Source organism: Glycine soja, chromosome 10, assembly GCF_004193775.1.
Source record: "Glycine soja cultivar W05 chromosome 10, ASM419377v2, whole genome shotgun sequence".
Taxonomy (NCBI): Eukaryota; Viridiplantae; Streptophyta; class Magnoliopsida; order Fabales; family Fabaceae; genus Glycine; species Glycine soja.
The window spans coordinates 41,302,886-41,326,890 of record NC_041011.1 but is presented as its reverse complement, the minus strand read 5'-3'; the positions used below and the strand labels follow the sequence as shown (position 1 = coordinate 41,326,890).

General features: G+C 32.2%; 5 protein-coding genes across 6 annotated transcripts; 2 read left to right on the top strand and 3 right to left on the bottom strand.

The window, feature by feature from the left end:
- The first annotated feature begins 1,622 nt into the window (after positions 1-1,622).
- Positions 1,623-3,098, top strand: LOC114369407. Its single transcript, XM_028326639.1, has 2 exons — positions 1,623-2,279; positions 2,588-3,098. Exons 1-2 carry the CDS (start codon positions 1,772-1,774, stop codon positions 2,665-2,667), a joined length of 588 nt encoding a protein of 195 aa, XP_028182440.1. The 5' UTR covers positions 1,623-1,771; the 3' UTR covers positions 2,668-3,098.
- A 3,345-nt stretch (positions 3,099-6,443) lies between these two features.
- On the top strand, positions 6,444-7,745 carry LOC114369883 (PRA1 family protein E-like). The gene has a single exon (XM_028327154.1). The coding sequence runs from the start codon at positions 6,617-6,619 to the stop codon at positions 7,187-7,189; it is 573 nt and encodes a 190-aa protein (XP_028182955.1). The 5' UTR covers positions 6,444-6,616; the 3' UTR covers positions 7,190-7,745.
- A 1,979-nt stretch (positions 7,746-9,724) lies between these two features.
- Positions 9,725-11,339, bottom strand: LOC114369745 (probable prefoldin subunit 4). Its single transcript, XM_028326993.1, has 3 exons — positions 11,214-11,339; positions 11,000-11,110; positions 9,725-10,272 (listed from the first exon to the last, which is right to left on the bottom strand). The coding sequence occupies exons 1-3, from the start codon at positions 11,220-11,222 to the stop codon at positions 10,012-10,014; spliced, it is 381 nt and encodes a 126-aa protein (XP_028182794.1). The 5' UTR covers positions 11,223-11,339; the 3' UTR covers positions 9,725-10,011.
- A 1,467-nt stretch (positions 11,340-12,806) lies between these two features.
- On the bottom strand, positions 12,807-18,267 carry LOC114372349 (E3 ubiquitin protein ligase DRIP2-like). Of its 2 annotated transcripts, none has more exons than XM_028329853.1 (7): positions 17,721-18,267; positions 17,002-17,101; positions 15,751-16,030; positions 15,036-15,538; positions 14,899-14,949; positions 14,049-14,121; positions 12,807-13,255 (listed from the first exon to the last, which is right to left on the bottom strand). In XM_028329853.1, the coding sequence occupies exons 1-7, from the start codon at positions 17,836-17,838 to the stop codon at positions 13,082-13,084; spliced, it is 1,299 nt and encodes a 432-aa protein (XP_028185654.1). In that variant the 5' UTR covers positions 17,839-18,267; the 3' UTR covers positions 12,807-13,081. The 2 variants fall into 2 exon arrangements, with proteins under 2 accessions (XP_028185654.1, XP_028185653.1); XM_028329852.1 differs by lacking the exon at positions 17,721-18,267 and adding an exon at positions 17,230-17,689.
- A 2,707-nt stretch (positions 18,268-20,974) lies between these two features.
- LOC114369657 (pathogenesis-related protein PR-4-like) lies at positions 20,975-23,111 on the bottom strand. The gene is made up of 3 exons (XM_028326896.1): positions 23,075-23,111; positions 21,654-21,871; positions 20,975-21,363 (listed from the first exon to the last, which is right to left on the bottom strand). Exons 1-3 carry the CDS (start codon positions 23,109-23,111, stop codon positions 21,193-21,195), a joined length of 426 nt encoding a protein of 141 aa, XP_028182697.1. The 3' UTR covers positions 20,975-21,192.
- Positions 23,112-24,005: the final 894 nt, after the last annotated feature.

The window sequence follows — 24,005 nt, the reverse complement described above, 5'->3', positions numbered from 1 at the left end:
AGGATTGGGATTCTCTTCATTGATGAGATTCAACGCTATAGTATCAATCGAATATATACTTCAATTCATTTATTATTTGTGGACATTATTTTATAGCATTTTTTTTATAAAATAAACTAAATGATTTCATTGGTTAAAATCTTATCCAACGAAATATGTCACCGGAAAAGACCTTAATCTTTACCTCACATTGAATATGAAAGAAACAAAATAACATACCTAAGCTTCAACAGTACTATGCAGTTTTGAAAATGCTTGATCCAGTATAACAGGAGTAGCTATTAACAAATTACCTAATGATGAGCTTAAATATAAAGTACAGTAATATCAATGTCTAAAGAAACGGAAAAAAATGAAAAAATATAGGATATATAATGTGACAATTAAAAAAATATAGAGAGAAGAACTAATATGAAATAAAATGTTTGTATAAAAAAGAGATGTTTATGCATAATTACTGTAACATATATAGACTTATTTTAAAATTGATAGCTAGCTGAAAGAACATTACAAAATAAATAAGTATATAAGTTATTATAGAATGTGACACTTTTTTTTTCCTATAAACATAATTTACGATATAATACTGTGACACTGTTTTTTTTCTTTTTTGTGTGTGTATGTGTGAAAATGGATATAATAAGAAACTAAATTCCGAGAGGGAAAGCTATAGAAAAATAAGACTTAAAGGGATAAACTATATATTTGGCAACCCACAATTATTTTTTTTCCATCATAATTTTTTTAAAAAAATTGAATTAAACAACATTAGAGAATAGGGGTTTTAATTTCATACTATAATAATTGACTTTTCGGACGATATAAACTATGTATGGTTTTGAATCCAAAAAAATGTATGGTAATTGGTAGTGATAGAGAGTTAAAAGTAATTTAATTATAATTTTAGGTAAATCATTTGAACTTAATTATTTTCATGAAAAGTATAAATAAAAGATTGAAGATAGAATTTAAGCTTAATCTTTAATGTATAGAACTAACAATTGGATCTGATTGCATGAACAGAGAATCGAATGACATGTTCTGTTTTTTTTTTTCTTTCTAATTTTACATGCCATGTGCTGAACATGGAATTTGCGAAAATATTAAGGTCCAATTCCATAGAATTTGACATGTTCAAGCCTGGCCTTGTGGACTCCTTTTGATCTAAAAAAGAGAAATCAAAAGTGCTTGCTACAATGATTCCATGCGCCAAATGGGGTATGTTTCCTTCCTTTATTGTTCGACGGGTATATATTTCCCTACGTGCATGCAATTTCTATTGCATCATCATGCACGTGTAGACATAGTTAGAGACATCTTGTGCTTAAGCGATAACAACACTAAATCAGTCGAAGCACCATTAGGCACGAGTGGAATAACGGAAACCCTATTAATTAATTATTGTTAGTACATCCCAAAGATTTTCACCCGAATGTAGCTGTACCCTTCAATAATGAAGCACAACGACACACAACATAGCCTACTAAATATTGCACACCTTCTTCCTACAATGTCGTTGCTGACAGTTACAAATGGACGGTGGAATCTCAAAGTCACAACTCAAACCCCCCAAATATTAGAACACACTATCCCCTCCCTTTTCCATGCATGTTCCACACTTTCCCTCCATTATTTCATTAATTATCCACCCTAACCCCATCATTCCTTCACGGCGAGGCAACGCAAGGTGGGTCCCCCTTGCTCTGCTTCCGCCGTCACCTACTCATCATTTCAAAGAATATTATTATTCATTGACGCCCCTTTGTTAGCTATGAGCGAGGAAAAGCATCAACATCATGACACCGTGTCTTCTTCTTCTTCTTCTACTACTACTTATTTTTCTTCCTCTTCTTCTTCTTCCTCGCCGGGCGAGTCGGAGGAGGAGCTGCAGCACATGCTGTTGGCGCCGCCGTTGTGGAAGAACAAGAAAAGGTTGTCGAAGCAGTTGTCGATGTGCGAGATGCCTCGGGACATTGCATGGGAGAGAAAGCGCATGCAAGAGCAGAGAAGGAGTTCGACCGTGTGCGATAATGATCTCACGGATGAGGACCTGCATGAGCTTAAAGGGTGTATAGAACTTGGGTTCGGATTCAACGAGGAAGATGGTCAGAGACTCTGTAACACCTTGCCCGCACTTGACCTTTATTTCGCTGTTAACCGCAGGTTGTCGCCTAGTCCTGTCTCCACCCCTCAGAGCCGTGCCTCTTCCCTCGGATGCCGTTCTTCGTCGTTTGGAAGCCCTAGAAGCGACGCTGACTCCTGGAAAATTTGTAGCCCAGGTTTGTTATATATGTTGTTCAATCAATGATGGTTTTTTTTTAACATAAAATTTAGATGAGTTGGATCTCGAGAAAAACCCAGATTTTAAGGTTCAACTAAGGCCTAATTCAATCAATGATTATATATATAAGATACGATGTTGTGTTTTATCACGACAATCTTAAAATTAGTGTTTCATGTTGATGTAAAATCGGCCTAATCTTAAAACTTCAATTCTGATCCGAGAACAACTTACCAAAAGTATATTATAAGTAACTATATTTTTTGTTATTTGGTTAATGTGTTTGTGTGTATGTGTGTGATGCAGGGGATGATCCTGAACATGTGAAGACCAAGTTAAGGCATTGGGCTCAAGCCGTTGCTTGTTCTGTGATGCAGTCTTCTTGAGAAAAAAGTGTGGGATGTTTGTTTGTTTTGTACAGAGAGGGATGGAGAAAAACCAGAAAAAAAAAAGGGTCTCCGATTATTCCTGGACAATGGTCTATACTATAGCTAATTAAGCACCTCATTTTTCTTCACATTTTTTCTCTTGGTGTTGTTTTAATCTCAAGCTGTCTGTCTCTCGCAGGGTGTATTCGTCGTATAGTAATTAATTTTTGGGTCACAGGGTAAAATATAATTGCATTCGGGTCGGGGGGGTTAGGATATGGCCTCTCCTTAACATGTATTGTCAAGATAATCAACAAGAGACGTCACATCAATCATGAGTATATATTGTTTAGATGAGTTCTACCCATCTTTAGCTTAGGACATCATTTGACTTGTCGTGACTTGACTGTAAAACTTGCAAAATGTAATGGCTGATTGTTTCACTCTAATTCTCTCTCTTTCCCCATCCCTATCTCATTATCCTTATTTTTGTTTTTTGGGATTCTTTAGAATTGGTGGTAAAAAGAAAATTTTCTTCTTGATAAGAAAAATGAATTGGTAGTTGAGTTAAACTCTTGATTTTTATTCACATTTATTTTCAATTTAGTCCTTACATATTTTTTTTTTTAAAATAAAACAAACTCTACGTAAAATTGTTTCAATCCACTCTTGAGCATTTTATTTTATATATAGTCACTTTGATTTGGTTTCACTAGAGTAAACACAAATAAGTAATTTTAATTTTTGATGAAAAAAATAACTATTGACATTCTAGGACACTATTTGCTATTGTAAAAAAAAAAAAAGCATTTGCTTTGCAATATCAAGACGGTCAATTCTCAAAGCATATGTATCGATTTTTTATAGTATAAATTTGAATAAAAATTCATACCATAATTATCAATTCTCAAAATATATCATCCCAAATTTCTAATATGAATTTGGCTAAAGTTCATATAATAATATCATCAAATCCATCAATTATCAGTGTGATAATACTATTCAGATTTTTAAGTATGAATTTCAATAAAAATATATAAGGTAAAGATGAGTTTTATTAATTTTATTAATAAAATGAAAAGGAGGCTGAAAGATAATTCAAAAGATGTGATATATGACCACCCTAACAAACAAACAGAGAGGATGACACAGTAAACAGAAAACCTTATAAAACAAAACCAATCCAGTAGAACAAAATACTAAAACCCCACATACAATACAAACTAACATAAACCTATAGCGATGAACATATTATCAGAATATGGAAAACCCCACATGTTATGTCATCTTTGAGATATATTTTTTTTACTACTTTTTAATGTTTATCCGAATAATGTTGCAAATCAAAATAATAAACATTTTGTTTCTTCAATTAAATATTTCAGTTTTCAGTAATTGGAAAAAAATCTTTTACTTTTCTTGTTTGCACTTTTCTTTCATCACCATCAAATTATATCAATGCCTCTTGTTAAAGTCTATGACATATACGCATCACACTTATTTTTATCAAATATTTTTTCTTTCAGTTTTTGAGAGAGTGATTAAAGTTAATATATTCGTAAAAGAAAAGATTAAAGTTGATGTATGACAGCACATGAATTTTAAAAGAGATTTCTTTTTATCAAACTTATTTAAATTTATAGAAAATAGTTTATAATACGTAATTTTTTTAATTTATTTTAATAAGTTTTATGATCAAATTTATTTTTATTTGATAAGAATTTACTGAATATATACTTAAACAAACCGTTGATTCAAGTCATAAAGTTCAAATATTATGAACGTAAACAAAATGTAATTGAAATAAGAAATTTCATTAAATTTATATAGTTAGATCTCCACCTAATATTAAACATTAGCCGTTAATAAAATTGATATTTCACATTAATGTCGTAAGTAAAAAAATAAAATAAAGATAATATATATTAACCATTATATATATATATTTTTATCACTACAAATAAAAAACATATTTCCAATGGCCAAAATCCATAAAAAATGTTAAAAATTCGTTGGTAATTGAACATTTTCGATGGATAAAAATCCATCGAAAAAATGTTCGTAGATTCACAAAAAGTTATAAAAAAATGGTAAATAATTTCATAACTAACCTTCAATTGGATTTGGAATGGCATGATAAACAAACTGGCCCAGTGTCATACCATAGCGTCCCCTCATTTTTCATCAAGTTATGAAGGAAATGCTGGGCAGCACCTACATCTACAAGCTGTGAACGACACCGGAAGAATTTGAATAATCACATAAAGTTTTCGTCCGTCGACGGCACAAATGGGGGAGGAGGGAGAGAAGAAAGAGGAAAATACCAAGTGTTTCACATACGGCTAGGGTAGTCGTCTTTAGTTTCCAACGGATCATCATTCCTTTGCTATACTCCGTCAGAAATATGAACTTTTTCGACGGAAATTTTTCCGTCTATAAATTTCGTGAGAAAATTTAAAATTTCCGACAGAATCTTTTTTGTGAGAAAAATTCGGTCAGAAATAAATATTTTTCTTGTAGTATCATTAAGTTATTCAATTAAATTATGAAATGTAGATATTTTTTCTATCAAATAACTTTCTTTAAAAATGAGTTGTTGAATCAAGTATATATATGCATTTCTATTACCTTATATATATATATATATATATATATATATATATATATATATATATATATATATATATATATATATGTGTGTGTGTGTGTGTGTGTGTGTGTGTGTGTGTGAGAGAGAGAGAGAGAGAATTGAATGAAGGTTCTTTCAAATAAATTTATCATGTATTTTCAATTAAATTATATCTATTAAACTTTTTTTACCTTATATACCTAAAAGTGATTAAAATTTGAGGTTATTATAAGAAAAAATATCATGAATGTGAAAATAAAACAAGGTATTTTACTAGCTTTTGGTAACATTTTTATTTAGTGCAGTGTTTGAGTTTTTTTTTCTTTCTATTTTTATCTTCACTGTTTGATTAGAAATCCTCTCTCAAACCTTTTATGTTCAAACACATTGAAATTCCTTAAAATGCATAATTTTTCTTACTATCATCAATTATCATTTTTCTACAATTAAAACCGTCAAAATTATAATATAAAATCATTTACATTATCTAAATTATTTAATAAAATTATTTTCAAATGAAAATAATTTTTAAATAAATTATAATAATCCAGGTTTTAAAATAGTAAATTATTTACAATAAATAAAAATATAAAAATAAAGAAGGTATTAAATTTCTTTAAGAGTAAATTTAAAATTAATTACACTTCATTCGTACCATTCTTTTCTCTTAATTCAACAATAAAATGTGAATTATTTAATGTAAGTACTATTAAAATTTAAAAAATGAAATACAAAAATAAAGAGTAATTCTTTTAAAATTAATTTTAATTTTTTTATTCTTCTTCTAAAAATCATTTAAAATACTATAATCCAACTTTTCAGCAATTGTCTTTAACTTTCTAAAAAATTTCTCAATCACATGTCCTAAAATTATTCTAAGTCAAATACACTATTTCGTAAGTGCTGGATTACTATCCCTTAAAAAAAAAGTGACGGATTACTAAAATGTTAAAACATTTTATTGTTATAAGTGATATTAATATTTTCCTTCAAGTTATTCTCCCAATTGCACCAATAGATCATCTTTAATAGTAAACTAGCTTAACAATAATATCTTAAAATAAATAACTCATTAACCAATAAACTTGTTGGTGTTCTTTGAAATCAACTGTTATTATTCCAACATATTTGATTCTTTATTAGGAAAATAATAGAAAAAGGCCCTATTTTGAAATAATGAAAAAAGTGAAATGGGGGGCAAAGCAAATTAAACAGCCCTAAAGAGAGAGAGAAACCCGGCCATCAGGGCAACACCATTCCTTGGTCTCTGAATCTCAAAATCTCAATCAAATCGCATCCCATCCATGTACAAATTTCAGATCTAACCAACACTCCCAAATGTCCCACATTCCCACCGCCGGCTACGGCACCCTCGCCGGCGCCACTCCCACTGGAACCACCACCACCACCACCACCACCACTACCTCCTTGGTGACTCCCCGTCCATGGCGCGAGTTTCTAGACCTCTCAGCCCTCTCCTGCCCCTACTCCTACGACGACGCCATGATCCGGGTCCGAAGAAACCTGAGCCACTTCCGCTTCAACTACGCCGCCATCACGCTCCTCATCGTCTTCCTCAGCCTCCTCTGGCACCCCGTCTCCATGATCGTCTTCCTCCTCGTCCTCGTCGCCTGGTACTACCTCTACTTCTCTCGCGACGGCCTCCTCGTCGTTTTCAACCAAACCCTCGACGACAGAACCGTGCTCTGCGTTTTGGGTTTGCTCACTGTCGTTGCGCTCGTCTCCACTCACGTCGGCCTCAACGTCTTGCTCTCGCTGATCGTCGCCGTGGTTCTTGTTGGCTTGCACGCCGCATTTAGGGTTACCGAGGATTTGTTTCTTGACGAGGAAAGTTCGTTGCTTTCCGTTGTGGGAACTCAGCCTCTCAGAACAAATTATACCCCCATTTGATTATATTATGTTCGGTTCCGCAACCATCATCGAGTTTTTGAGTTTTTACCCCTAATTTGAGAAGGGAGAGTTTAACTTTCGAAGCTGGGTCACTTGTTTTGAAGGCTAGTCACTTAATGAGGCGGTGTTGTAATTGTGTTTGTGGTGATGCATTGGCCAAAATTGAATTTGAAAGTGGAATTAGGTGTGTTTTATCAACTTATGTCAGAGAGACACGGGGATTTTCTGAGGAACTGAATTCGTCAAATTAGTGACTCACAATGGAACTTTTTTGCTTGTTCATAGTGTTGTTTTTCAGTTAATAAGTTTGAGTCTCGCTGCATAATCTCATTTTTTTCTATTGCTAATCTGTAGTGTAGTTAATGTATCTCACTGATGATTCTGTTTTTGTTGGCTGCTGTGTTGCCCGTGGTAATTTTGATAATTTGCTCGACCTTGGATGGATGGAATTCATTGTGAAATGCTGATTGTATTTTACACTTGTAGTTTTGTAAATGTTCATTTTCTCAAATCTGTTACAGCGGCCCTAGCGTGTGGCTTAAGCTGGCTTGCCCTCTGTTGATTGCATAGCTATTTATATGTCAATTTTCTGTAACAATTTTCTCAACTTCAACTACGCCGCCGTCACGCTCCTCATCTTGCTTCTTTAAGCTAAAAGTAAGAGAAAGTGAAAGTCTTGCTCATCATTGTTGACCGTTGAATGTTGATGGGAATGAGGGAAAGAGCACACAGTATGGGGTAAAAGAGGATTTTGGGATGAAAGCTATAAGAATATTATAATGAAGCGTAGTAAAAGATGGGTGGATGATTATTATATGCGGATTAGTATGTGTCGATGCAATGATGACTGATGAGTAGCACATGTCACCCTAGAATTGGAAATCAGCTTTGCTACCTCTGGGTTTATTAATGTTTATGTGAGGAAAGAAGATCAATGCAATCATGAACGGTGGTGTGAGAATATCATTTTCTGCCTTCAGTTTTTTTTTGTTGGTGATCTTTAGATGTGATTATTGATTTTTATGCTACTGTGAAATATTGGAATGAGACTAATTTTATACTTGATGTTGGGTTGTTTTGGAGGGTGCTGGGCTGCGAGTCAAGATGCACAGCTCTGAAGTGTATGCGTACTCTCGGATAACATGCTTGAGGTCCTGTCCCACTGTAGTAGATATTGGGCTGTCCATTTTAAGTTTCCCAGTTTATGATGAATGCTTGATGTATACATCTATTTGGCCCCTGATTGTGCTCTTGGTATGCTATGGTAACCTTGGTAAATTAAGGAAGAATAGTATTGGCTTTTTGGCTTATTTACGTCTTTGTAGATGGTGATTAACGTATTAAGTGTGGAAACTGAGCCATTGATTTGAGGTATGGACACGATAGAAATGTGTTTGAAAAATGCACAACTTGAACCTATATTTCATGCTGTCGTATCAATGGTCTATTTGCACTTGCTGTGAACTTTCTCAATTGTGGAGGATTGCTTTCAATGATAAATCTATTCCTGCATGGATTAATTTTTTTTTAAAATGGTGACTAGGTGATGCAGTGCTTGTGGAATAAGGTCGGGAGTCATTGAGAATAGAGAATTTGAAATAGAAGGAAAGGGATATTATGTATAATTTTATTCTATGAATATATCTTAAATTTTAACAATGATGCCGAAATGTTTAGTTTCTAGTATTGCACATTTTATAACTTCAAAATAATTTTTTTAGCTTAATTTGCAGGTATTTTCTGAGATGTAATCCTATTTGAATAGGATAAAACTATTATAAATAACAAAATTTTGACACAATTTTCTTATTTACAATTAGAACTTGAGATTATTAATTAAATAAATTAGAATGATCTTGCATTGATCCACGTGTTTGTACAACTTAATTGAAATGGTAACAAATATTTTAAATTTAATTTGTATGGGCTGGGTATTTTAATTACTGAGATTTTTAAAAAAACTGTCATTTGTATTTGTCATTGTAAAGTGTCATTTAGACATTTACCTTGATACTTTTTTATGAAAAACTACATAGAAATAAACTAAAAATTACAAATAATTTATTGCAAAGACAGAAATTAACAAGATTTTTAAAATTTCCGGCACTAGTTTAAAACCCCTGAACTATATAATCTCAATGACTAATATAAGAATTTACTCAAAAGGTAACTTTTTTTTTTTAATGTGTACTCAAATGGTAACTAGTAAAAGAATCGTTTGAAAATCACATTTTATGTTAATACTCAATAGAGTATATTTTATCCTCGAGATAATCATTCTTCTTTTATTAAGTTTCTGAGGTGATTGTAAAGATTTTCTAATAAAGAAAATTGCTATATAAACAAACAACTAAAAATTATATAAAACTATTATCTGTACCCAAAACAATATAAAACTGTTATAGTTTAAACAAAAAATTTATACACCCAACACGCTCTACTATGCTTTTTGTTTAGATAGAACACGCTCTACTATGGTATGCTGTTTTCTCTTGATAGTTAGTATTAGTTAGTTATCACTTGGGCAGCAAAATATCTGTTTTCATCCATTGTGCACTTTAATAGAAGTCAAACATCTTGATATTCTCAAACCAGAAAGGCAATTTCCCCCCTTTCAGGACACAATAAAGGGAAAATGAAATTCACACAAGAAGCCAAAGAAAGCAGAAACAGAGGCCAAGGAGTGAAAGAGGTTCAAGCAAGATAACATACATCCTAAAATCAAATGATAAGAGACAATATGACTCAAAAATGCCAAATGTCCATTAGGTCATATTAACAAGAAAACAACAACTAGAAATCTATCAACAAGAAGAAAGTTACTAATCCTCCTCAAGATTGATCGAGTCATTGAACTTCGCATACAAAATTTTCTTGAGTTCAGCCATCTGAGCAAGAATAGATTCTTTCTCCTCTTCAAGTTTTGCTAATTTCTGGCTTGTCACCTCTTTTATCTGTTCTATCCTGTTCTCAACTTCATCCTTTGGCACATGAGCAAAAACCTCTCCTATTTGAAACCGAATGACCTCTTCATCTGTGAGAATCAACTCGTTGCTTGCATCCTCCAAATTATCATTTGTTTCCTACAAAGATTGAAAAAATAAAACCTTGCTGTATTTGCATCATAATGTGGAAAAAGAAGCCTACAATGGATCTTGCCATAGCAAAGCCTGGATAGCAGCAAAATTAAAACAACAGGAAATGCAGAGCAGATACTTCAACAACTAAATCTCATTAAACCAAACACAGAACCAGAGAGCAGAACGGATGAATTAAAAAACTCTAAACCTTATGTTTGTGTTTAAAGGAAGGACTTGAGTAGCTTACTCAAGCAAACTTAGAATTAATTTGGGAGAATATAATGATGTAATCGTCTTCTATTTTTCCTGTCCTCCCTTTTCCCTCTAATTTAGTGATGAATTGGGACTCAATCTTTTTCTTAACTTCACACATTGCATAAAAGTTCTTTTTAGTCCACTGCTAAAAGAGTGTAGGCAAGATGATTTTTTTCTTTTTTGGCGAATGATATGATTAATTCCAGATACAACTCACACCAAATGTTCCAGTCTCTACAAAAGGCACGTAGCCATGTATATTATGTTTGACCAATGAAAAGCAGCAAAATAAATAAAATCAGGACACAGAGAAGTTTAAGTCTTGGAGCTTGTCCTAAGTTCTTAATCTTAAGCATACAGTGACTTAGGAGTAATATATAACTAAACAAGAAGTAAATATCATTTGTGCATGCCCTAATGTTCTGTGTGCATAATACACTAAACACGAGTGGAATGAAAGGGTTGAATAGAATACCTTTGCGATTTTGATCTCATCCTCAAGCTCGTGAAAGCGATTATTCAACCTTCCGAATTTGTTGATGTTCTGCTGGTCTTCCCATGTTACTTCCGTCTCAGATCCTCCCCCCTTTTCGGATCACAAAAAAAGAAAAAGAAAAGAGATCAGCTTTCACATGAATCCGTCGAAATAACAAAGTGCGATCTCAAGAATTATTAGGGTTTTTCAATACCTGCTGCATGTTGTGTATTCGAATTCAATTTAGGGTTTTCGATCCGACAACAGTACCAGTACCACTACCAGGTTGACTAATAATGGCCCCTAGCGTTTATAGGATTTCGTGGATTTTTACAATGAAGAGGTGTACAAAAACGTTTTGTTTTTCCATTTATTTTTTATTTTTTATTTTTTAAATACTTGCATAAAAAAAGTAAAAAGTTTTTTTGTTTTTATTTTTTTATAAAATAAATCAATAAAATAAAAAATAAAAGTATATTTATTATTAATTTAAGGTATTTTTTCATTTATCTTTATAAACTTGAACTCACATACTTTAAATCAATAAAATAGATTTTTTTTTTAATTAATTTGTCATTGGTTTGAGTCTTATAGAAAAAAGAAAATATCCTATTAAAAATGATTAGTCATTGATAAAAATTAGTCATAATAAAATTAATATATGTTTTATATCAATATCATAATGGTCCAATATATTTTTAAGAGAATTGAAAGTATATTAATTTTTTTAAAAAAAATAATCATAATACACTTTTTTATTTCACCTTACATATTTTTAAATCTGATTTATCAGTACAAAAAAAAAAACGGATTTATAAGCACCAGCGTCAAGAGATCTTTTTGTTTGGAACATGAGTTTTTAAATTATTATTTTGAATGGTATTGAACAAGGAAGAATGATCACTTTGTTAGAAAATTATAAAACCAAACGTTATTTTTCTTACATAATAAGTAGTCAGTAGGGACAAATCCCTTTTAAATTGAAGAATAATTTATTTTGATGATACTTTTCCAACCTAATTAAGCACAATTTTTAATAATTTTTTTAAGAATCAATCACTTTATAAATCTGGAGAAATTGGGCTCATAAGGCCCTTCATTAAGAATTTAAAATTTGATATATTATTAAAATTTTACATCATTATTCAATTCTGTAATGATATTAACACAAATGTAGCGTTTGAAATTTTCTATTTTTACTTACTTATTTCATTTTTTAATTACTAACAGTTCTTCCCTTTTCATTTTCCTCTTGTCCTAAATCCTGAAGTTCCTTTCCCATTTCTGGCGTAAGCATGCTAATTATCAAACAAACGCATTACTCGAGTAGAAAATCATGATGGTTCAATTCTTTTTTCATCAAAATATACATTTTTTATCCGAAACATCACAATTCTCATTTCAAAATAACCTCAAGATTTGATTGTATTCAAATAAAAATAAATTATACTATTAACTATTTAATATTAAGAATGTTTGCATCTTGGATTAGAGAAATTTTGGTAGAGTACTAGTGGTAAACATTGGAAACATCCACAATTCAAAGAGGAAAAGCGTCTTCAAGAGAGCACTATGTGAAATCTGTTGAGATAACATAATGAGTGAATTTATTTAAATTTAAAAATAATAACTTTAAAATAAGTGTTGTTGAAAAAAGTATTTTTTTAATAAGCGGATTTGTTTCTTGAAATAAGAAAAAACTACTTATTTTAAATAAAAATAGTTTAGATAAACACATTAGAAAAACATAAAACTCGAAAAAATAAGCTTAAAGAAACTCACAGAATATCATAAAAATGTGACAGTGTGAACAAAGTTGAGTTTTTTTTTCCCTGATTTATAGCCACTCATTTTGATCAAAAGGAAATGACAAGTGTATCATGATCCAAAGAATAACAGCAAATGAAGCAGAAGTAAGAAAATTGAAAATAGCTGGCTGTACATATTCAGTCATGAGCAAAACAAAATCATATAGATTCCTCGCATGGTACTAAATGAACAAATCTCTAAGCAGTAATATCGGTGAGACTGCTGTCAAAACAGTTGATTGTGTATGTAAAATAGATAGAATAGGGAACTTTCTCAAGGAGGCAAGGCCTTTCGACAATATGATAAAACCATCACAAAATCTTTGGCTGAGGACCCCACTGATGCTGGTATCTTTTTTGAGGTTGATGCTGTCCGGAACCATAGATCTACTAAATTATGCAGTTGTAAAGATGGGAGCACTGGCTGACCCCGGCACATTATTTCCACCTGCGCAAAATTACAAAACAGCATCAATCTACAGCACCATCCAATAACTTGAATTACTATATTTTTGATTTGGAAAGAAAATGTGTTGATTTCATAATTTTTGTCAAAATAGAAAAGTTCACATAGATCCGTGTGATATTAGGAAAAGGGTTGCATTGGAGATGACAAAATTTCCGACCAATTAATGGGAAATTCAGGTGTTGTTTTCACCTGGTAAAGCTTGGACCCAAGGTGAAAGGACCAAGGAGTCATTATTTCAGTACCTTCAATGTTCATTCAGTACCGAGTGCCTACTTGGTGACTTGGTGTTAAAACTTCAACACAATAAATTTGTTTCCAATATTTTCATTTTCAATACATAGCAAATCGGATGGGTGCAAGGGATCGTGTCAGTGGAGACTCTATTTCTCTTCTAGTCAGTTGTTCGTAGTTGTGCATTTGTAATATTTGCTGTTTTCTATTATGTAGAAGCATACAAAGTTTAGAAAAAATTCTCAGGCAGCCCATAAATTCTAGCTTTCATAGTTGTAGTAATTTCTTAAGATAGCCTCAGACAATGTCCACAAGGCTTGCACTATGTTGCTTGGCTTCCTGGAGCAATTTATCAGTTCTCACAAACAACTATAGACACACTAGACACACCTTATACAGCAAAATGATCCAAGGACAACAAATTCTTACTACAACTACATCCTTAAAACCAAAGTAAGAGAAAACAAGAAAACAGAAAGCAGGAGAGAGAAAGTGCCAACCATTCTTATTTCTTAGAAGGTAGTGATTATAATTTACTCACCTCTGCTTCACAGGCAAGATTAAGTTTCTTCACAAGGTACTTCTGAATAAATGAGACAGGCACCGCACCATCCCTGTGATGAGGTAAGAAACAAAGAATTACACAATTATCACCTATAAATTCTTATAAGGGAATATATTGAAGAAAATTAAAAGAGAAAAGAAAGAGGACAAGGAAGTAAAGCAACAATAGAACGAAAGAAGCCAGAAAAATCCAACACATTTCAAATGAGTCAATCTAGAAGCTAAGTTTCCCTTTAATAAAACTGTGATTCAGACAATAATCACCAATGCATGCAACTGCCATCTAGAATAACACAGCAAAATCAAATCAACATATGACGTATAGCCTGTTTGGCTTCATGTCACAAAAGACTCATGTTTAATTCCCACTTAAAGGGAGAAGCTATATAGATTAGCATTGGTTTCTGAGTCTCTTATGTGTGCTGTAGCCTATGAAACCCAGAACCAAACAGGCTGGAAGACAACGATCTAATCTGTGGATTTTTGAATCTATGGTTGTTCTAAGGAAATTAGTCAGTCCAAAACTAAGTTACAAAATATGGAAGATTAAATTTCACTATTTGCTTCCTGGAAAACATGGTGAATATACTTTCTTAGAATGCAGCATGAAAGTGTTTGTTTGAACATCCGTCAGCCATATATTTAAATGCAGTAACACTTTTTTTTTGTCTTATTATTGCTTATTAGCTTAATTTTGACACCAAAATTAGAAAAGTTATATTCTATTCAATTCACAGGCCAAAGTCATAGTAACTTAACATAAAAATCAAGAAAAACTAAAAACAAAAATAGATGAACAGAATGGCAATGAGAGTCAGAAGAATTACTTTATTCTTAAGTAACATGCTGAGATCTGTGGCAAGGGAACATCTCCTTTCCTGAATAATAACATCAATTTCTTTAATAACTGCAGAAGCTCAACATTTTATAATTAGTACAGTTGTTGTATATATAAAAAACTTACTGGTCCTCTGAAGCAACTAATGAAAACCAAATAGGACTGTTTTTCCTGTTGCACTTGCCCCCTGTTGTATCTAGTGGGGCTGGGGAAGAGGCAGACATCTCAGATGCAGCAACTCTTTTCTGACCAGCAGGACGCAACCTTCTTCGCTTCCCTGGTCCTGAAGGCAAGCTGTTTGCATCCTTGTCATCTCCAAATATTGTTTTATGTCCAGTATCCTTATTTTTGGATTTTGGAATGTTTAATTCACTCTTGGCAGAAGCAGGTAGGTCTGTTTTGGTTGTAGTTTCAGATGTATCTTGTCCACCATGAGGAGTAGTTGGGGACTCTAATTTGGCAAGAGGAGTTGCTTGTGAATTTGACCTGGAGGACTTTGTTCTGTTGGCAGCTTCAACAAGACAGTTCAGTGGTGTCCAGAGATCAACCTTCCCTTCTGTATGTTCCACATTGTTCTCTGTATCTTCATGGGGCTTATGCTTCTTAGAAGGTTCAGGCATGGAAGAATCCTACAATATAGTGAACCAATGATTATACATAACCATTATCCACTTATACATGACCATTATATGAAACAGAGGCTTAATTAATGTCACATAGAAACCGGCAAAAGTCAAAACACAAATAGAAAAGTAACACCAAGTCCTGTTGTCCCCATAGCCCACACCTGACTTTCATTTTCAGAAGTCATATTTGATGAATCAGGTAAAATTGAGCATACCATATTATCGTCACCATTTGCTTGTTCCTTCTTTATGGATTCGTCAAGAAGGAAACTGCATCCACGTAAAGCGGCAGCCTTTCTTGTACTGTTTTTTGTTCTCTTTCCTGTAAAGCCAGGTTGCATTGAAACTTTGGGAGCACTGACTACCAATGATGAAAGTGATCTTTCCTTCCTTTTTGCAGGCAATGATATTGAAGACAAAACTTCTTGGGCCTTGATCTTTTTTCTTTTAAAAGGGAATATTTTTGCCCTTATGTCATGCAAATTATGGTCTGGCCTGCATATAATTAATAGGAACCGTTGATTGTTTTGCAAAGATCTTCCTACAGATTTATGACACTGCTGGTTTTTAAAAATCTACAAAACAATTTATGCATGCAACCTCTAAGAATAACTCATTCAAATCTCACATGCTTGAATATGGGGACGACATCACTCTGATTGGGGTTTTCATAATGAAGATCCATTATATAAAAATATTAGTGTTCACCAAAAATCACAAGCTGTAGATGAAATTCACATTTAAGACACAATCTAATTGAAAATGCTAAGCTATTGGCAGTCTTTTAGGCTTAGGAAGATGCCCTCTAAAATATAATAGATACTATTTTTACTAAACAAAATTTTGTGTCTGCATTCTGAAAGGTCAACAGTTAAACAATTATCTGTGAAACAAATTAAGACGGATGCAACAAATAATACTTTGTGATTAAAATTTCTGAAAGTAGGGAAAACAAAAGTAGAAATCTTACTGAAAGAAATAGAATGAGTTTGGCGAAGTACTTCAGCGATACATTGGGAAAGATATTTAAGGCAATGTTATCAATGGCAGATGTCATAACACAGTGGAAGGCAAAAATTCTGCCATATAAACATACAATTGCGGCCTCTAGTGCCACAATAGTGGGCCTCCCTTCACAAATTGCCTATGGCGGTTGGCAAAAAAACCGCCACGCCATTTAACACTGATGGCCTCAACTTTCATTTGCTCATACTAGATAAATATGTTTTATAACAAGAAAGAAAAAGGTAGAGATTGATCATGAGCATTGGTAAACATTTACCAGCATGTCCTCTCATACAAGCAAACAACAAATACTAATGAGAAGGAAGGAGAAGACAGAACAGAATAAACAAAGTAACAAATATTAATTTATCTCCAACCAGAAATTGCAGCTGCATGTTTGTTCAGTCCAGTTCAAAGAAGTTATAAATCGCACAAATTGCAATATTAAGTTGGCAACCGACCTGAGTTTCTCCACCGGAAGGCAGCCTAAGTCAATATTGCACACAGGACAGCAATCCATCTCCTCATCCGAGAGTTTCTCATATATGCATTTCCTGCAAACTGGTGTAGGGTTCATAGTTCAGTGCATTGCACAGAAGATCCTTGAAAGTGTCAACAAATGAACTCAAAACATGAGCAAGCAAGAAGGTGCAAGTGTGTGATTCAGGAATGTCACAAATATCACGCACTGCTCGAATCAGACAACAAACATGTTTGAAAGTCCACTGCATCCTCAAGAAACTTCATAACAGTACACCACCTCAAGACACAATTAAGATGATTCCATTCCTTACGCGTCAAATCACAGAAACCCCACAGAAAAGTAAAACATGTAAGCTCAGCTATCATGTCAATCGTATTGCTCTACCACAGTAACAAAAGAATTGTTTGACCTTCTCTTCACGCAGTAGCAATGATAGGAAACCAGATCATTGAAATCACCAATAACAAACTATTAAGGAACCGCATTGAAAACCCAAATCAAGAAAATCCAGGCAATTGAATATAAATTAAAGAACAAGAACAACGAGAAGCAAGAACGCAGATGGGGGGTCAAACAAAGAACAATGCGTTGCAATTAGCGGGGGTGGATAAACAAGAGCAACGTCAAAATCCAAAAGAGAGAGAATAAAAAAAAAAATCAGAAGCAGCATCGAAATCGAGTGAGAGAGAGACGAACAGGTGTGAAGGCACGTAGAGATGGTGGTGGCATCTTTGAAGAAGTTATGGCAGAGAGGGCATGTCATGCATGGTCGTAGCGTATCTCTTTTCACTTTCACCAGCTGACTTGACACCATCTCTTGTGGCTAAGATGATTATTTGTTAGTATTAATCAATCAACCTTTGCATTCCAATCTTGTCCAATGAATACACCGCACCTCACCACAGCAGGATTCTACGTACCGATGTGGATCTGGGGAGGGAATTCAACTCACTGGGTTTGGGGGGCGAAATCGTCAGATGGGGTTTGATTGTTGCCACAAAAATTACTTAAAATGAAGCCGACACCCTTCAATGTTGTTGTTGGGTTTGGGTGTTGTTGGATGTTAGACCAAGACAAAGAAAAGAAGAGAGCGTGAACAAAGACTTAGAGAAAGAGAAGCGAAGCAATACACACGCCATACATACACTACTAACAAACCCAACACTTCTCTCATATTTTCAACTCTCTTCTTGTCTCTCTTCTCTTCTATTTATTTACTTTGTAGTTACAAAGTTCACCCCAAGATAGCAAAAAATTCTGTGACCTACATGTCTGAAAAACATAGAAATCTTTTTGTTTTCCCAAGTTCTGACATTGACTTTTCTTGTGATAATAAATTGCGTAAAAATAAATAAATATGAAATACTATTCATTATTAGTATTAGACTATTAGCATTATTTTGATTCATTATCAGTTTTTACTTTTTTTACTTATGGATAGTTCTTGTAAAACTGGATGCAAGTAAATGAGTTGTCGTTGGGATGTTTGGGGCTAATACGGTGTAACATATTACTTGATGGATACAAACAGGAGTGTTAGATAGGTGGATCAAGAACATGCAAATTTGGGTTCAAAATATTGATAGAAATGGTCTAAGAATCTCTAACAGAGCAGTTGACATATGAAGGCTAGATCCTATCTATGCATCACGTAGAATAGTTATTTATATATGTGGTCGTAGTTAGTAGACGCTAATTAGCTTTTCTCTTACCCCACTAATAAGGTACTCAACTAAGCTAACGGATTTATTTATTTATTCATTTACTTAATTATATTTTTAGTTTCTTTAATTTCAATTATTTTGATTTTCATCTTTCAGAACATTTTTAACATATTAAATATCTCTATTTTGAGGGTTTGTGGTAAATTTGGAATATGAATTAATTTTAAAACTTATGAAATTTGATAAAACCTGAAGGATTTTATAAGATGTGAGAATATAATTTGAAGATTTTTTTTTTGTGAAATTTCATATTTTAGTTGGTAAGTTTTAAGTATATTAATATTTAAAATAATTTAATCCAGTCATTTTGTGCAAATTTTCAGTAAAAAAAATAATTTGTGAATTTTAAGGAGAAAATATATTGGTAAGACTAAATTGTCCAATTTTAAAAGCAGGGGAGCTTAGATAAACTTAACTGGAAAGATTTAGGAGATCAAAATCATATACAATCAAAATTTAAGGAATCCAAAGTACAATAAAAATTCATTTATACTCCTCTATAAAAAAAACATTTATTTATTTATTATCGTATTAATCAGTACTTCATAAAAAATAAAATAAAAACAAAACGTAGATATGGCAGAAATATATTACAAAACCGGTAATGCTACTGCTTATTAGGCTAAGTTCTTTCATGAGAGGAAAAAAAATCACCCTTTATTGCATTAGATTTATATAATTATATATGGAACAAAATTAATTGACGCCAAATGTTAAATTTTTGCACTTGCATTACCTTACAAGATTTTTTATAATACAAAATTAACCAATTTAATTATTAAATTTAATTTTTTTATAAAATAGATAAAATTTATAAAACTTTATGTTAATAAAAAACTAATTAATTGTGCTTCGTTACACTTTTATTTTAATGAATAGTATGTTATTTGAGATATAAATATCTGTCTGTTACTAAATAATATATAATAAAATGTATAAATTAAGTAAAATTTGGTATACTTAATCAAAATGATAATGTCAAATAATTTAATAATAGAAATTAGAATTGATTAATTTTGTATTTTAATAATATCAATTACTATTAGACTTGTCTCATTATACATTTCAAGTCAGGGTGGTTACTTGACGCATTTGGTTTACTTCTGGCTTTATTATATGCCCTATGAAGGGCAATTTTGTTTTATTTGAAACCATCTTCTTTTACTTTAGTTATTAAAATGTATCAGATGAATTATTGTTTAACCTTTCCTTGCATCTGTGTGTTCTTTGGTTCTGAACCCCACTGAGTAATTGTAAGAAGATTGTTTGGTATTAAAAGATACATACACAATATGCAAGATGTGGTCGTTAAGTATTTCTGCAATCAATTAATGCTGTCACCATTCATGGTGAAGCTAAGGTAACTAATCACATGCAATATATCTATCTATACGTATAATTATGACCATATATGCAAAATGGACCTTTACTCCTTGCCAGCTAACAACTTGGAAATAAGCATATGTGAAACAACATCCCTTGCTATTTCACTCATAAACTTATCAATTTAGTCTTGTTTTATCCAATTAAACTTTGTGCAGAACGTGACCTTATCATTAAGTTGTTTTGGAGAGCAGAATGGCTGAGGGGGGGACAAATAAAAAAGAGAAACAAACAGGAAAAAGGCCAAATTCCTCGCTTGTCTGTTTCTAATATGATGTTATATATATTCTTTACTAAAAATCGTTTGTGGCAACTGATTACAACAGAACAAAGAAAGCATCTTGAATGATCAGATCACAATCATACATACGGCTACAACATAGATCAGAGTTATCATGCATCATTGACATGTCTATATTAAGACAAAAGAAATAGTCGAGTTCATCCAATGAAATTACAAGCCCAGCTCCAGCAAGTCCAAATGACAAATATTATGAGCCCACCTTCATGGCCTCACCGCCTCAACACAATTTTGTCTGTGTTGGATGGGTGATGTAAGACTTATGCATGTACGGTATTCATATTCATATATGCTTGATGTTCTTATAACCACCTCTTTTTCTTTTAAAAAAATTGTTAATAGTTAAAAGGATTATATCAAAATTTTAATTATTCATTATAAATTTAAAATATAATATATATATATATATATATATATATATATTAAAAATATTTATTTATTATAACCAAAATATACACTTTATATATGCACCCGATATATTGCAACTTTGATTTCAAGCTCGAAAAGAGAAATAAAAGGAAACGCTTTAGAGAAATCCACTTTAGACTTTTATTATGAAAAATGCATGAAATGAAATAAAACAACAAACGACAACATTCTTACTTACAATTTCATGCAATTGGTTTGGTAACTACCTAAAATAACTTTATTATGCTCATACTTTTGCTAAATCAAGTAAAAATAAACAATCCACGGGAATCAATTTTCCTGGACTTGCTAGCTAGTCGTTGCAATATGAGCTCAATTAACAACGACATGTTTAGTCAGCACAGTCCACAAACTCATAGTGAACAATAAGATGGCCTTGAGCATTTCCATTTCCGTCAGAGTCAAGTCTTTGGAACACACTAACGTCCAAGTTAAAACCTCCATTTGTGCATTGATCTACAATTCTAGCTATTTGTTGATCTCCTGTTCGAGTGTTTGTCACCTACAACCCCCCATCAACAATATATAAATTATTATGCTTTCTTGATTATTCAAAAGCAAAAGGTAAATAAATAAAAAAGAAGAAAATAATAATTACTTATGACATTTTTAAGTAAATTGAAGTTAGGAATAAAAATTAAATATGATATTATGGGATTTACAACACTCACACACTTGATTCAATCAATTGAATTAAATCCTGATACACATGTACACTATTGGGGAGAAGAGGAGATTGCCTAGTTTGTTTAGTAAGATATGCATGGAGTGGGGCAATATATATATACGTACCATCAAGCACTTGCCACAAGAAGGTGGGCCTTGAGGCCCAACAGGTCCACAAAATGCTGTCCAACCATATTTGCTTCGCCATGAGAAGGGTTGGTCTGCATCCCAAGTGGCACAATATGCACTCACAGCAAGCAAGTCCCAATTATGCTGCTCAGGTTGGTACAAATGATAAGTAGACTGCACAATGCTACTTTGCGCAGTGGCCAAAGCAATTACACTGGCGATGAATCGGTAAGTGCATCAATTTGTCCAAAATAATAAAGTTAAATAGAATATTGAGATTTTATTTGTATTTAGGTAGATAAATATTTTATTAATAAAAGAGATTAAAGAAAATTAATTTGAAAAGATTATGAAAAAATAATAATTTAAATTGATAAAAAATTAAATCAAACAAAAGGAGAAATTAAATAAGAATTTAAATTAATTAATTAAAAAATATAAAGGAAAAAAAGTCAATTATTATAGAAGTTAAATTTAAAAGATGAGAATGTTGGGAGCTTAGCCTACCAGAACTACTTCTCGATGTAATATTAATAATTTTTCTCTATTTATAATTATTTTAATTTAAACATGCATCTACTAATATACTCTAACTTTGGTCCCCGTATGAAAGAACCTAATTTATTTATTTTTCCTCTCTCAAATCCTTTTGTAGAGCTAAAATAATAAATTGCATTAATAATAAAGATGTATAACAGGCTAAAAAAATTTAACTTATCCCTAGACTTTATTTATATACAATTTCCCAATTCTATTGAAAAATAACATACACTAACGCTATCCCTAAAATTTACCCTTCAAATGGGTGATCAAACCACAAATAATAATATTAAGCACAAGAAAAAATAATGCAAATGTAACATTCATAAATAGATTCATAAATAGATAGGAAGAGAAATTACATTAAGAGTAGTTGACTGTCAAGTTCCCAACAAAGGGGGTTTAGTCTCTCATTGTCGTAGAGGCTTTACAATTACAAAATAGAAATATTTAGTAAAGGAAGAGGGAAGGAACCTTTTTCTAACCTTTGCTTTCTATAAGGAATTGTATTCTCTTGAAATTTCGATGTGTTTTTTCCTTTTTTCCTCTTCTTTTACAGTTGCAGATTAGCTTAGTGCTAAGCGTACTTCTCGCGTTAAGTCCACCTTTACTTTCCTGAATTAGCCTATTTTTTTAATTATTCTATATTTCTTAATTAGCTTGTTTTCCTTAATTATCATGTTTTCCATAATTATCCTTTTTTTTTACTTTATTTTACTCATTAAATATCATAAATTCACCACTTTTAATATTTCACATAAAAAACTTAAAAATAATGTTAATTTAACAATTATTTACTAAAAAAATAATTAAAAAAATTAAAAAAATCTATATAATTTAACTATAAAATATACTCATAACTAATCATTATTATAGAGACACTAATGACAACACGAATAGGATAAACTTTGCCATCATTGTTAGTATTTTTGTTAAGCTTGATTACTTTGACACTTTGCCTTGCTGTTGGTTTAGATGTGTGCTTGCATTTATAGGCTTCATTGGGGCCGGCACCCATGAATGATGATAGTAAAAATCAAAGCTTATGCAAACTAATTTTGTTTCCTCGTATAGCATTGGAATTACATTGCAAATTTACAATACGCATTGCATAGTCTTTAACACAATTCATGCCTGACATCTTAATTGCATGCATGATAATAAAATATAAACTAATTAAAAATGATTTGTTGAATGCATCCGTAATTAGTTATCATCTTAGCTGAAAGGAAAATTGTTAACATGCATATGTGTAATTATAATTTATAAAGCATTAATCTATTAGGAAAATGCTCTATTTGTTGATTAAATACTTGTGAAACCATTCTGAATCAAAGATCTTCGTTGAAAATTATGTGGAAGAAACTGATTGATGACGGTCACCATAAGAAGTTTATTTACTTTGAATTTCCGGCCTGTAATAAAAAAGATATGATTTATAAAGCTCAATTCAATACTACATATTATTGCATGCACACAAGATTTGCCTGTCAATGCCCGTGTATTTTGTCCCTTAATTAAATTTCGCAATCACGCACGCACATGGGGCTTGGACAATGTTTCTGCATTAATCCTATCTGCGATTGACTGGTTCCACTTTTTGTACTTTATATTTACTACCTTCTAAAGCATGAAGCAATTCTCAATGGATTGACATTGGACAAATGGTTCAGACAGAGACAAAAATAAATTAGAGTTAGCAGCAAATTACATGGGCTCTTTTTGTCTTTAAAATGAATAAAAGATTTGACACAAACCCAAGGCAATGATGTCTTGTTCAGATATGTGTAGGGGGTCACTTAACCAAAT

Coding starts and splice junctions, on each gene's coding strand:
- LOC114369407 (XM_028326639.1), top strand. CDS start 1,772: ATGAGCGAGGAAAAGCATCAACATCATGACACCGTGTCTTCTTCTTCT. Junction 2,280..2,587: donor CTGGAAAATTTGTAGCCCAG/GTTTGTTATATA, acceptor TGTGTGATGCAG/GGGATGATCCTGAACATGTG.
- LOC114369883 (XM_028327154.1), top strand. CDS start 6,617: ATGTCCCACATTCCCACCGCCGGCTACGGCACCCTCGCCGGCGCCACT.
- LOC114369745 (XM_028326993.1), bottom strand. Junction 10,273..10,999: donor ATGAGATCAAAATCGCAAAG/GTATTCTATTCA, acceptor CAATCTTTGTAG/GAAACAAATGATAATTTGGA.
- LOC114372349 (XM_028329852.1), bottom strand. CDS start 17,389: ATGATAGCTGAGCTTACATGTTTTACTTTTCTGTGGGGTTTCTGTGAT. Junction 15,539..15,750: donor CAAATGGTGACGATAATATG/GTATGCTCAATT, acceptor ACTATATTGTAG/GATTCTTCCATGCCTGAACC. Junction 14,122..14,898: donor GCATGTTACTTAAGAATAAA/GTAATTCTTCTG, acceptor ACCTCATCACAG/GGATGGTGCGGTGCCTGTCT.
- LOC114369657 (XM_028326896.1), bottom strand. CDS start 23,111: ATGGCAAAGTTTATCCTATTCGTGTTGTCATTAGTGT. Junction 21,872..23,074: donor ATTCGTGTTGTCATTAGTGT/CTCTATAATAAT, acceptor GATTCATCGCCA/GTGTAATTGCTTTGGCCACT. Junction 21,364..21,653: donor CTTGTGGCAAGTGCTTGATG/GTACGTATATAT, acceptor GGGGGGTTGTAG/GTGACAAACACTCGAACAGG.